The sequence below is a fragment of the Empidonax traillii genome, unplaced genomic scaffold, assembly GCF_003031625.1.
Source record: "Empidonax traillii isolate 1590-97213 ecotype Southwest subspecies unplaced genomic scaffold, ASM303162v1 scaffold276:size1176444, whole genome shotgun sequence".
Taxonomy (NCBI): Eukaryota; Metazoa; Chordata; class Aves; order Passeriformes; family Tyrannidae; genus Empidonax; species Empidonax traillii.
This window is the reverse complement of record NW_020955469.1, coordinates 924,473-938,305: the sequence shown is the minus strand read 5'-3', so window position 1 is coordinate 938,305 and position 13,833 is coordinate 924,473. Positions and strand designations below refer to the sequence as shown.

Genomic DNA, 13,833 nt, shown 5'->3' with positions numbered 1-13,833 from the left:
TGAGAGACTTTAAAAAGAAATAGTAATGTTATCAAACATAAACAAAACCAGTTCAGCTATGGGTAGGGATGGTGTGTTGTACTGAAAATTCTTAATTTGGTACCTTCAAATGCTGTTAATTGTCATCAGCTCCCTAAGGGGCCTGACCTGTGCCATTGCAGTTGAAAAAGCAAAATCCTTGTCATGGAGCTCTCAAACTGCAGCATCTCGTGGCACCTTCCCCAGCCCCAGGAATGTCATGGAATCATAGAATCACAGGCTGGTTTGGGTTGGAAGGGACCTTAAAACTCATCCCTTCCATGGGCAGGGACACCTTCCACTAGACCAGGTTGCCCCAAGCCCTCTCCAGCGTGGCCTGGAACAATTCCAGGGATGGGGCAGCCCCAGCTGCTCCGTGTGGGAGGCACACAGGTTAAGAACACACAGGAGAATCTACCACGTGCAAACCAAGCATTTTGACTTTTTTCCTTTGGTTCAAACGAAAATGAATTGATTAAAAAGGAAAATCGGTCTCTTTTGTTCCAGCCAAAGAAGACAGTAGAAAGGAAGTCTCGTGGCAAGATAAAATGAACGTGGATCAGTGAAGTCAAATAGCTGTAGTGTGTGTTTCATGTTTTCAGAACATAACCTTGCTGTGGGCACCGAATCCTTCCGATCAGTCTTTGTGTGATCTCTTAACTTGTGGGCTTGGCTTTTGACTGGGTGTCTGCCTGCTCTTCCCTTTGGATCAGTCAGTGTTCCTGCTTTGCGAGTCGTGCTCAGCTCCTGGAGAGCCGTTCCAGCCCCACGCAGCTGCCTGGGCTGTGTCACAGCGCTGTCCCCTCTCACTGCTGGCCCCAGTGTCTGCAGCTTAGCGGCCAAAAAGCTCTTTAAATGTTCTTAATGTGCTGCTTAACGGTCCTGTCAGCAAACCGTGCTGGGGAGAGTTCGTTCTGATGCTTTCTCTCGTGCCATTATTGTGGTGATTTCCAAGATTATCTGCAACCTTTCAGATAAAGCCGCGGCATTATCTGGCTGCGGGCACAGGGTGTGCCGTGACAGATTAAATATTGCTGATAAGGATTTATGGAAAAGGCAGGGATATGAATTATCTTCAAAACTGAGCACACTGTGTGTGTGCTGGCAAAATAAATCCTTGATTTTTGAATGAATTCTTGATTGAATCCTCTAAATCCTTGATCTTCATTCAGTGTCCACTAGTTAAATTTTTTACTATTTATGTTTTCCAATTATCTTGTGATACTTCAAAAGAACCTGGGCCTCTCTAATTAGTAAATGTCCTTTCACCCCATATGACAGGGAGGTTTCCAAATGGCACTCTGCTAAATTCCAGCAGGTGGATTTCTACAGTGAGCTTGGGACATTGCAATAACCAGACTCTGAACAGATTTATCCAGACTAAAATAAAGATCCTCTGAAAGGCAAAAATAAGCTTTGTGAAATACTGAAAGAATATTTTTTAAACCATAAAAGCTGACACTGGAGTTGAAGTTGATAGTGTTGTCTTTTAGTGTTATACTAAAGATTAAATTAACATAATGTAACTAAACAGCTCAATGATTTGGAGTACAAACGAAAGTGCTCATAATGATATTTTTTTCCCTCTGATGTAAAATTACTAATTTTAGTTATTTATTTGGCAGACTGAACCTATGGAATAGAAGATTAAATGGACATTTCTTGCACAGAAGGTAATAAAAGATCGTTGCAGTCCTGCTCGTTTGTTGCTCTTAATTTAGTTTAACTGAATTTTTTTTTAACTTATGTAACTCTGTGTAAGATTCTGGGTTAGAAAAACATGAAGTACAGACCTTAATTCAGAATCTGTAAAAATCACTTTGAGGTAAGTGCAGTCCTACATGGCTCATCATAATTTCAGTATTTGCTATGTTATTGGGTTGACAACTCTATGGAAGGAGTACATAAAACTATACTTTTATTAATTAAAAAAACCAAGGAAACTTTAAGGATGACTCTTCATCACCTGTTTAATTTTGTTTTTAAAGTAATTGGCCATTTGTGGTAAGCTGATCTGTATAATTTGTTTTTAATGTGTCCCATAGCCAGTATTTTTAATAAAATGCATTTTAGTAATTGAATAAACAATGGCAAGATTGTGCAGTAAATTCCAGACTAGTTAAGGAATGAATGATGGAAGAATTACTGTATTAATCCAGGATTTTTACTTGTCAACTGTGTTATCAGATGTTCTGGCTTGGCAACAGAAGATGACAAAATGCTTCCAGTTTAAATATAGCCAAAAGCAACATGCCCCACCAATATACCCAAAATAGATCCTTACTTGGCCATAAATATAGTGCCCTAAATATAGCTGAGAGCATTGCACCACTTAGAAATAATGGATATAAAAGGTTTCCAAAGATTAATTGCAGGCTTTCAGTCTGAAATGGATAAAGAAACCATAATCTTTTCATGTAGTCAATGTTAAAGTGACTAAAACATCAGCTCCATTTTGCCACTGAGCTCTGAAAAATATATTTAAAACTGCAATATTTCTGTTTTAAGCTGCTGGCCAGTTTCTGAGAAAGCAAATTGTGAACTTCCCAGCAGTAACTTCCCCTGGCACGTTGTAGTGAAAGACACTTGCAGCCTGTCAGTGCAGCCCACTGTCACAAATCCTTGGAATGGGAGTGGAAAAATCAATATATTTTTTGCATCTAAATATTCTCCAATATGGAGAATATTTAAAGCCACATTCCTTATAGGAATGTTTTAGTGGCTGTGCTTTGTTTCGACAGTGACTTTCCACCTGCTGAAAAGAGCAATTAATTAATTAAATCTGCATTGTTAGTAATTCCAAAACGCTGTCAAGGATAGAGCCCAATAATACATGGAAAGCTCAAACATAACTTTATTTTTCTTTTTCTTTAGGAGATTGACTGCTGCCTTTTCCGTGGGAATGATCCATAGGGCCTGTCCCCCCGGGATCAGGGAGGTGCTGCTCATGGCCTGCTTCCTTCACAATTTCTTCTCCCATTCCTTTCATACTGTTTTTGTTCAGAATTTTGCTGTTGTGAGTGCATGTAAAGCCTGTTAAAGAAAATAAAAACACTGATGTTGACGTACAGCTGCATTACATTCGCACAACTATTTTTGTAAGGTTTAAAAAAAAAAAAAAAGGCAAAGCAATGAATCTCTGAAATTGCTCTTCCGTCTTAATTACAAAGCTCCATCTTCAAAGATTTTTGTTTGTTTCTTGTAGCAGTTTGGTTTTAAATGTACGAAGCTTTCAAGAGTGGTCTGTGCTTGTCCTAAAAGATTGCTGGTGGAACAGTTTGTCTGTTTTATTCATATGTGGAAATTGTTAAATATCTTTTATTTAAAGAAAAAAAAAAGTTGATAAATTACATGTATAATTACAATTCAATGATCTTTTGTATTTTATTTTTCAAAATAAATGCTTTAAATGTGATTTTTTTTTGTTTATTTATTAATGGTTTTGCTTCGGAGTTAAGATTTAAATAATTCAAGATATTGATGTGTTAGTGGAGGGGAGATACGATCTCATGCCCTGGATTTGGGTCTCAAATCTTTAAGGTTTGCAATTTAATGCTTTTTGTTTGCTCTTAATAGCTGGGTGATGAGGAAAAAGTAAATTGGAGTGTCCCGCTGAGAGCTATAAAGAAAATAACACCAGATTTGTTTGCTGCAGGAGAACCAAGGTAATTTTTAGCCTCTTGACTTTGTTCCTCAAAAGCCACTGTGTCCGGAGTTGTGCTGCTGAACCCCTGCTGTGAAACTGTGTCCTAAGCATCAAAACTTTAGGATGCGACGTGGAAGGTGATTATTCGAGTCAGGTAATTTTTGAGAGGGGGTTTTTGCCTCGTTTTGTCTCCGTTTGTGTTCCCCTCGGTGGTTCACGATGCTGAAGGTGGGCTCAGCCGAGGGTGAAGGAGCTTATTGTGTTCCCCCAACTTCTGCTTCTTCGGCTCTGAAACAGGTTTGGGTTTTTTTTTATTATTATTATTTCCCTCCTTCTTTTTGTTACTCCAGCTGAGCTGATTAACGTCTGTCTCTAAAACCACCGTGAACCCCAGTGAAGGATATCAAAGTGCCCTGAGGGAAGAAGTGAATTTCACGCTTGGCTCCAGCTTTCCCCGCTCCTTCACCCTGGGCTCGATCTCAGAAGCGATCCCGGGGCCTCCCCTAGCGCCCGCCCGGGGCAGCGCGGCCGCGGAGCCGCCATCGGTGCTGCCGGCAATTAATCGCGGCTAATTAATTAACGCGGGGCGTTTCCCGGGGAGCGGCGCGGGGCCGAGGAGCGAAGCGCAGCCCCGGGCGGGGCCGTGAGGGAGGGGGGGGGGCGCTCCCGCCGCCCCCTCTGTGGGGACGGGCCCGGCCCCGCCCGTGTGGGACCCGGATGGGCCCTACGTGACGCGGGGCCGGGGCAGGTGAGGGCGGGCGGGGAGAGGCGGCCCCGCTGCCCCCTCTATCCCCCGGCTGATGCGGCGGCGGCGGCGGCGGCTGCTCCTCCTGGATCCGGGGCTCCGCTCCCGACCCCCGGCGGCAGCGCGGGAGGGGCCGCTCAGGTGAGGGGCGGGCGGTGCCGCGGAGCGGGAGGGGGGGACGGAGCGGGGGCCGCTGCCCCGCGTTCGGGGACTCCGTGCAGGAGGCCCCAGCAAGTCGTTAGGTGACAGCTAATCGTTGATTATTTGTTAATTAATTACTGACTGATTTGCCGGACGCCCGGGGCTGTGCTGCCCGCTCCACACGCTGCGGTGGTGCCCGTGGGTGATGCCTCTGCTCCCCTCAGCTGTCAGACTGGAGAGCGGCTCCAGGCTCTAAAAACTGTGGAATTCTGTGTGAGGAGTCAGTGCCAGCCACCAGCGAGTACAGCCCCAGTGTCCTTTACCCACTGGTTGCTCGCAGCTCCCAGTCAGGTCTCCCTGCTGTCCTGCTCCTGCCCTGGAGGTCACTGGTGATGGAGGGTCCCGTCACAAAAACCCACACACTCTGTGTCTGCTCTCTGCTGCAACACTTAAGTTGCACTATCCCTTCATCATACCCTGTGCTGTTTTTTTCTCGTGACTAAAGATGCTGAGAATGTCCAGGATTTTACAGTCCAGTGTATAATACCATTTACTGCAGCCCAGGGATCCCGGCCCCTTTTTCAGGGTGTTCCTTCACTGTTCTGATGCAGATTCACGAGAATTTACTGGCTGTCATGTCTCGTCCCAGTGCATTCATGCAAACCTTTTATCATCTGAGTCCTTTGAAGATAGCTTTGGAGAGACTGCTAAGTCTCATTCTGGGACCTCACAGGGATCCAGTTTCTCTTGAAAAAGATCCAGTTTCTCTCCTGAGCTGAGCCTAAAATCCAGTTGGCGTTTCCTCAAAACAAGCACATCCCAAGGAGTTAGCTCTGAACAGAAGTCTGAGGGTCTCCTAGGCTGGATTCATACATCAGTACCTTACTGAAAAAGATTTTGACCATCTAATCATTATATCACTTTTATTTTTGTGGATATGTAACTTTTTTTAGGTGTGCAACTTTGCCAACACTCATGTAATCTCAAAGCATTTAAGGAAAAGTTGTTTAAACCTCTGCAGAAAAGCTGAGGGAACAGCAGAGCCTTGAAAAGTTTTGTTGCCACTTACTACGCAGTCCAACTCGATGCAGCTCTTGTATTGCTATCCTTCCCTGGGGAATGAAGCCTGGCTGGCAGGGCCAGTTCATTTACTGAGCTGTCTTTGGTGTGTGTTTGTGTGACAGTATCTGAGCTGTTCATAACAAAGCTCCAGGAAGCAATCTCTGCATTTAAATGCCAGGTGGAAGGACTGGCAGGAGGTATTTCTGGTAGAGTTGGATGCTGCTGACCTTGGTTCAGTTAAATATTTAATAATAATTTTGTTTAGTTGGGATGTGTTCTCATTAACTGTTGATCTGGACCCAGATATATTTGAAAGTGAAATGGATGCATTTACTTAGTTTAAATAAATAAAACAGGCCCTGCAACTTTAATGAGAGCTTTAACAAAAGGGATATTTTTGTGCATAGCTACAAATAATTATTGCACATTCTCTAAGTGGCAAGAAGAGGATAAGACCAGGTTGGACAGGGTTTGGAGCAACCTGATCTAGTGGAAGGTGTCCCTGCCCATGGCAGGGGGTTGGAAGGAGACGAGCTTTAAGGTCCCTTCCAACCCACACCATTCTTGATTTTATGATACAGATGGATGCATATTCTTCATGAAACACAGAGAACCCAGTGTCTGTCAGAGAACTGGCCAGTGATCAGCTTCTGTTTTTCTTTCAGGAAGACTCTGTTCCTGTCACCACTCCGCTGTTCCACTGCTCCGTGCCTGGGGGTGAACGGGTGAAGCAAACCTAGAGAGAGACTTCACTCACCTTTTAATGAAGGTCAAAAAACAGGTTAAACTTGTCAGTGATTAATCTCTTTGTTTTACTGCCATTAAACTTACTCTTGAAATCCTGGGCCGAGAACTTCTCTGCCAAACCTCACTGGTGAGGGCATTGTTTGTGTGAATGTTCCAGTGGCAGAGGATGCTGTTACTCCTGGGTGTAACAGAATTAAGATATGCTCTCTCGTGGTCTTTTTTTCTTAAGCTTTGGTGTCATGTTGAAGGAGGATTATGAAAGAGGAAGAATTCCTTTCTCTCCAACCTCTAGTTCTGGTAGGAAAGGGGCCCTTTTTGGTACAGGGCCAAATGGATGAACTTACCCCAAACACATTCTGTGGTCGATGATTCCCATATACTTAATGGAGCTGAATGTTGTTTATTCACAGGATGATCCATTTAAGTGAAATATATGGGACATTCTCGAAAAATGTAGACAATTAAGGAACACATTTTTAGTCAATCTTGAGTTCTTTTGAATAGTCTTAAGAGAACTGGAAATAGCAGGCAAAGCACTGGTGTCAAGTGACAGCATTATAAATAATACATTCACAGTAAACACAGACTCACACTCAGTTTTGACTGTGCATCTTATAGATGAAGCTTCTGCAAGCTGTTTCTGGGTGATAATTTGTTTACTTCTTTAAAGGAGCCCTACCAAAATAATATTTCATTTATGTTGTGCATGTTCTTTATCAGTGAGGCACAGTTGAGTTGTTTTGATAATTGATATTGTCGGAATAAATGTTGTTTCAGGACAAATATTAAAATTGCTGATAGGGTGTGGACATTGAGAAGCCCTTCAATCCTTATTTGTCTGCCTGTGCATTGGACTGTGGTGGGGAAATGGATAAACTGTAGAGAAGTGAAATACCTGTCCTGAGCTGAGCTAAACTTCTTAAGGAGTTGCAGCTTGAACAGAATGTTTGACAATTCAGGGTACCTACTTCTCTATGTTTATTAGGGTGTTAAACAGGGTGTAGAATTCACCTGCAAAGACTGTGTACATTCCCACAGAACGTGAAGATTTTGATCTGATCAGCTCTCTACACAGTATCTGTTTTGCCCAGGAGCGTCCAGGGTCTGTCTGGGCTGATGATGTGCACAGTGACTGTATTAGCAGAATAATTAATCACATCTTTCCAAATTTTATGTCGTTTCTTCTTGCTGATTTTGATGGGGAGCACCCTTTATGGAACATTTGTTTAGTCAACAAATAAACACATCAGATGTGCTCGTGCAAATAACCCTTCTCTTTTTATATTTCATAGTGATTTGAGGGAAGGAGCTTGCAGGGTTAGAGCTGAAGCCTCTGGTAGTGGTTGTGCCTTTGTTGTGGTGTTGATGCTGCTGGAGACGCCACAGCAATCCTGGAAACAGGGATTTTATATAATGCAGTGTAAAGGGAACAGCAGGGTTTCTCCTCTTTGCTGCTCTGCTCGTTCAGTTGTTATTTTTACAGAGCAGCTGGTTAGTCCCTCCCGTGCTGCGAATGAAGGTGGACTGTGAAAGCCTCGGAGGTGCTGCTCCGTGCCGGAAAGGAAATGGATAATTAGGATAATAAGCAGAATTAAATATATGTGTGTCAGATGGGCGCGTTCATGTGCGATGGGACGTGATGCGGTGGGCACGGAGACATCGGGTTTCTCCGGCTGGCTGGAATTGGAAAATTTCCCGGGGAATGCTGAGCGCAGCCCCGCCGGTGCCCGTCCCTGCTCCCGGCGAGCGGCTGAAGGTGACAGACGGAGCGCGGGTGTCGCCCGGCGCGGGGCCAATGGCAGGACGTGTTCCTGCATCCCGCCCATGGCGAGGGACAGGCTGGGACAGCGGCCACCCAAATCCACCCAGCAAATGACATTTTCCTGCAAAAGCGCGGCGGAGCCAATCGCTCCCTGCACTGTGCAGCCAATGGATGCCGGGCTCTTACCCAGCCACTGACAGCGGCTCCGGGGCTGGAGGGCCTGGGGACAGCTCCGCCAAGCGCATTCCCGCACAGCCCGAGCCCCCGGTGCGTGGGTGCCACCCGTGCCGCGATTCATTTCCCGGCGACAGCGATGCCATTGTGAACCCTCGGGCTGCCTCGGGGAGCGACGCGTCCCGCCCGCCACCGACCCGCGGCTGGCGGGGACAGCCCGAGGTGATCCGGGGTTTGTGTTCCCGTTCAGCAGTGCCACGGCTGCCTACCCAGCAGACCTGCTCCCGAGAGCCAGAGGGATGGTGGTAGTTACGGGGCAGAACAAAGTGAGTGGAAACCCGGATGATGCCATGTCGAGCTCGGATGCAGAGGATGATTTCCAAGAGCCGGCCACTCCTACTGCAACCCAGGCAGGACAAGCTCTACCTCTACTGCCCCAGCAGGTAAGAGCTCCCCGGTGCCGTTCACCTGACAAGGTGCAGTGATGGCAGCACGCACTGCTCAGCTGCCAAACAACCCAGGATTTATTTGCTGGACTATTTGTGGATGTCCAGTTCATTTTCCATTAGCAGCTAAATGTTTGAATAAAACTAAGTCTCTTGAATTTATTTCAGTTGCTTGGCGGCTTTAGCTGTAAGTTCCATCCATGTTTGGAGTTGAGAAATATAATTAAGTGTTAATTCTGGTACTTCAGGCGCCTAGAGTGTAATACTAAGATTTCAGGCCTGATGTAAATACAAAATCACTGGGGATTTTTAGTGTATGGTTTAGCAGTGTAAAGAAACCAGCAGAGTAGCAACTGAGTGCAAGTCCCAAAGCTGGCCTGAGATTTCTTCCCCTTTTTTTTTCCCCTCTGCGTGTGTGTCTGTCTCTGTGTAAGGGTGGGGAGCCAAGAGGAGGCATTAATACTTTAATATCTGGCATTAAAGCTGAGTGATACCTGCTGTTTCAGATTCCAGCTACAATTAAACCACTCGCTGGTTCCACCCAGAAGCCAAAGTATCCAAGCTGTTAACCCTCCACCCCCTCTGCTCTGTGGCAGCAGGGCAGGGAAGAGGAGTTTGTCAGGGCGGCCAAGACCGCCCGCCGTGTTTGGGAAGCTGTAACCCTGCGAAAGGCCCCGGGGGGCTCCTTTCTCACGCCGTGATTGCTTTTGCAGTTCCCAGAAGTTGTCCCCCTGAACGTGGGCGGGATGTACTTCACGACCAGGCTGTCCACCCTGAGGCGGTACGAGGACACCATGCTGGCAGCCATGTTCAGCGGCAGGCACTACATCCCCACGGATGCTGAGGGCAGGTACTTCATCGACAGAGATGGAACCTACTTCGGGTATGTGCAGCGTCTCCCCAGCGCTTCCACAGTTCCTCCTGGAGAAAGTCAGTTTGAAAGGAAAATCAGTTTTTAACGTTAATTTTTCCTCCAGGTTAAATCCCGTTTGGGCGGTAGGTAAATGGGACTGGCTGGTATCCGCACCCTCAAAACATAATAATGGGATGTGGCAATTAAAAAACTGTTTGTTTTGCTCTCGGGTTTTAGGCAGTGGGAAAGGAAAAGCAAGCAATGTGTTGTATTTGTACATTGTCTCCTCCAGAGTATCTCCTTTCAGGGTATTAAGTTGTTTTGATGTCTTAAAAAAGAATGTGTTTGGTATTGCTTTACATAGGAACAACACTGGTTTTTAATTGACATTACAGTATCTGGGATAAAGAGGGAATGGAAGGAATGCACAGTTGAAAGTATGTTATTTTCAGTCTTTAAACAGGATGTAACAGAACTGGTAAAAAAGCCCAAGCCTCAAAGAATTTCTTTTTTAAAATTATTTTTGCTGGTAGTGCCATATCCCTTCACCTTCAGGATTCCTTCTTAAGGAAGGTCAATAATAGTGTTGTTAGTTAACACTTATAAAGTGATTTCTATCCCTGTTAAAAAATCTTGTCACTTAACAGCGTTTCAGAACTGCAAGGAAATGTTCTCTCTCTTCTTTGAAAAATTCTTATTCTGTATATGGCCCTGATCCTGTGTAGAGAAACCTCCTTCAGATAGAATCCTGGGTCTGTGTGGGATAAAATCTCCATGCATATAATTCTCTAGGAAAATGGAAAGTATTATTTTGTCACAGACCTAAATTTGAAACACAGTGACAACAATCTCTTTCCCGTGGAATACTGTATCCTCTCCTATTTGAAGTGGTTCCTGCACGTTGAACTTTTTATGTAAAATATGATTATGGTTTTTTGAGTGAGTTTTGACATGAATAGAGGCAAAACATGGAATGGTGACTTGGAAACTTGAACATGCTTAATGGTTTTAAAACCAGCTGTGGGGAATATGGATCGCTTGTTTCAGTTACTGTCTAAACATAAGGATTTCTGTCTCAATAGAGTAAACAGTGAATATGCAGCATTTCCTCTCCTTTATCACCTGTTACAGCTTTTGGCAGATATGTGTTCTTTAATAATATTTTTGCCCTTTTTTTTAGAGATATACTTAACTTTCTGCGCTCTGGTGACCTGCCACCGAGAGATCGAGTGAGGTCAGTTTACAAGGAAGCTCAGTATTATTCCATAGGACCCTTGCTAGACAATCTAGAGGATATCCAGCCCCTGAAAGGAGAAAAAGTTAGACAAGCTTTCCTGGGCCTAATGCCGTATTACAAAGGTAAATAAACAAAGCAGTGTTGACTGTTTCTTCTGGTGGGATTCAAGTGTTGGACCTGGTGCTTTCAGTCTGCTTTCAGCTTCCAAGATAATTTCTTTGTAGTTGGGAAGTTTATTGCCTGCTTTTCGTGCCGTTTGGGTCTTTGAGGTCTCCACGTCAGATTTGGTACAAGGATGTGGATTTTTATTTTAAAAGGAGCAAGATCTAGGCCATGACATGCAAGGCTTATGAAATGAGAGGGTTTCTCTGCTTTTGTTGTGTCAGGACCTGCAGCTGAGTAAACTTGGGCACATTGTAAGGACACCAAGTTCACCAGATAACTGAGATGGATTTGATTGCTGTATATTTTGCTTTATGCAGATTCCTGTTAGGCTGAGAATAACTCATTAAACACTGCAGTAATATGTTTCACGTGAAATAATTGCATTTGATCCCTTTTACTTGATACTTCATTGTAATTCTGGATTTTTGGGGTGGATTTTTTTTTGTTTTTTATATTAAGATCACTTGGAGCGGATCATCGAAATAGCCAAGCTCAGAGCTATGCAGAGGAAAGCAAGGTTTGCCAAACTGAAGGTCTGTGTCTTCAAAGAGGAGATGCCCATCACCCCCTACGAGTGCCCCCACTTCAACTCCCTGCGTTTCGAGCGGAGCGAGAGCGAGACCAAGCTGTTCGAGCACCACTGCGAGGTGGACGTGTCCTTCGGCCCCTGGGAGGCCGTGGCCGACGTGTACGACCTGCTGCACTGCATCGTCACAGACCTGTCCGACAGGGGCATCACGGTGGACCACCAGTGCATCGGCGTGTGCGACAAACACCTCATCAACCACTACTACTGCAAGAGGCCCATCTATGAGTTCAAGATCACCTGGTGGTGAGTTGTTCTGTCCGGAATGGCTCGAGGGATGAAAGCGCTTCTGGGTGACGGCTCTTGGTATTTTTTTGGTGACGTGTCTCTGGATGTGCATTGCTGCTAAACATTCCTCGGCATCGCTCTGCCGGCAGCTGGGCCGAGCTGCTCAGCGAAGGGAACCTGTGGCAGAGGTTAAAGAACCTCTGGAATCTTGAAAAAAAACCAGCCTGAAATCAGACTGTTGGCTCAGGTACCTTAACGAGGCACAACACAAGAATCACCTCATGGAAATGGTGGAGGGGAGTGTCTGACAGTCTTCTCAAAGGTGCCCCCAACCCCAGTCTGCAGGGTGGAACTGCAGATCTCTCCTGCTTTATTGGCAAGCTGGGGTGCTAAGGATGCTGACACGTGGTTCACTTTTACCCACTTAGAGCTGTTTTAGTTCCTTCTTAAACTTACCACTTTATAAAATTGAGTAATACCCAGCACAAAGATTCTGGAAATGTGATTTTGATGTAATAGATAATTTAAAAAAGGGGAAAAATAGAAGTGTTCCCTATATATTATTAATTGTTGTCAGGATTAAGCTGTTTTTTTTTTTAATTAAGGATTTACATTGTGAATTATAATGTTATATTTCGATTATTATCATTGTTATAACGAGGAATAGCAGATTTGGAATATATTCCTTAATGCTTTTAGGAATAATAACTGTCCATGGAAGACTTGTGCCTGTTTTTAGCCTTAGAAATTCTAAATGTTTACAATATCTACAAAAAAAAAAAGAAGCTCTGTAGAATCAGGTGATTTACAAAGGCTTTTGGTAAATGAGAAAACCCTATATGTATGTTCCTATTAGCAGAAGTAAGAGGAATATTTAATGTATATTCTTTTATTACTGACTCTTTTTACATTCTGTGATATTAAACTTTGTTCTAGAGTTAAAGTCAGATGATACTGTACAAGTGCTTCCTTCTCTTCACCTTCTTCAGACCATTAATTCTTATTTTTATCATTCTTGTTGACCCTTCCTGGTGTCATTTAAGGAAAAACAAAATTCAGCTTTCCCATTCAAATATTTCTCCAGTTATAATTCAGTATATCTGGGTAGTAAATCCCTTCCCACGCTGGAAGAGGCAGCCACTGCAGGATCAAATTCTTCTCAGAAGGTGATTGTTGCACTTCTGACATCCCAAAGCTGAATATCTGCAGATATCAATTGTTTGTGAGGTACAGGAAACTCAACTGTTATTCTAAAAATACCCCACTTGAAGGGGCTTCCAAATAATCTTAAGGAGAGAGAAAAAGTAAATATTTGATTATTGCATTCCATTGGATTGTATAATTCAAAAATATCACCTAATTATACTTTTGACCAAAACGCTTAAGAAACACGGTAATTACAGTGATCAAACTCTTAGTTACCTGAGGTGATTCTTAGAATCATTCTAAAAACCTTATGATCAAATTGTCTGGCAAAAAAAAGAGGCAAATTGTTTGCACTGTCACGCTTTCAGGCATTTAATTTAGCAATTGTTAGTAAATTGTCTGTCTGAAGTGGGGGCTCTGATGATCTCTTTGCCAGTGTTTACTGGCAGAGGATCATTGTCAAGTGCTGAGTTTCGAGTCCAGAGCTTAAATTTGAAACGGAGGGAAGGAGGGAATTAAGTTTGTTTAAATTATTTTGTTTAAATTATTTTGTTTAAATTATTTTGTTTAAATTATTTTCTTAAATATTGGCGTCTGTGCTAGTTCTTGTACTCATGTTTGGCAACCCAAAATTAAGAGTTAGACTAGTAAATCTTCCCTACAATGAGAAGAACGTGTTTTCTTTGCTGCTTTGCTGGCTTCATTTATTGTTATTTAATTTTTTTTCAGGGAATCTTAAACTGCAGACCACAATTTCTTCTAAAATTACATAAGATCTTAAAGCTGAGGCTTATGAAGTTTTGGCTGCTTGTCGACTTCAACATTGAAGTGCAGGACTTTCAGTGTAGTTTATTTAGAGATTATAACAAGAATTGCA

The 13,833-nt window shown here is 43.7% G+C and overlaps 2 protein-coding genes and 1 long non-coding RNA gene across 13 annotated transcripts in view; 2 read left to right on the top strand and 1 right to left on the bottom strand.

Annotated features, from left to right (window-relative positions):
• The window catches only part of TPST1 (tyrosylprotein sulfotransferase 1), a 24,275-nt gene extending 20,892 nt beyond the window's left edge, over positions 1-3,383 (top strand). For 2 of the 3 annotated variants that reach the window (XM_027889958.1, XM_027889959.1), the window contains exons 5-7: positions 526-601; positions 1,644-1,691; positions 2,893-3,383. In XM_027889958.1, coding sequence (XP_027745759.1) covers positions 526-570 — 45 coding nt within the window. In that variant the 3' untranslated portion in view covers positions 571-601; positions 1,644-1,691; positions 2,893-3,383. The remainder of the gene's footprint in view (positions 1-525; positions 602-1,643; positions 1,692-2,892) is intronic. The other variant, XM_027889960.1, reaches the window with a different exon arrangement.
• Positions 2,849-5,237, bottom strand: LOC114060445. Its single transcript, XR_003571887.1, has 2 exons — positions 4,693-5,237; positions 2,849-3,051 (listed from the first exon to the last, which is right to left on the bottom strand). It is a non-coding gene; the product is annotated as an uncharacterized LOC114060445 (long non-coding RNA).
• The window catches only part of LOC114060441 (BTB/POZ domain-containing protein KCTD7), a 37,304-nt gene continuing 27,872 nt past the window's right edge, over positions 4,402-13,833 (top strand). For 3 of the 9 annotated variants that reach the window (XR_003571886.1, XM_027889957.1, XM_027889956.1), the window contains exons 1-6: positions 4,402-4,550; positions 6,278-6,557; positions 8,546-8,738; positions 9,455-9,624; positions 10,775-10,953; positions 11,456-11,828. Coding sequence is in view for 8 of the 9 variants with exons in the window: in XM_027889957.1 (XP_027745758.1) it covers positions 6,508-6,557; positions 8,546-8,738; positions 9,455-9,624; positions 10,775-10,953; positions 11,456-11,828 (965 nt within the window). In the remaining variant the exon portion in view is untranslated. Of the gene's footprint in view, positions 4,551-6,277; positions 6,558-8,464; positions 8,739-9,454; positions 9,625-10,774; positions 10,954-11,455; positions 11,928-13,833 lie in introns of those variants that run through there. The other 6 variants (XM_027889951.1, XM_027889950.1, XM_027889954.1 and 3 more) reach the window with 4 other exon arrangements.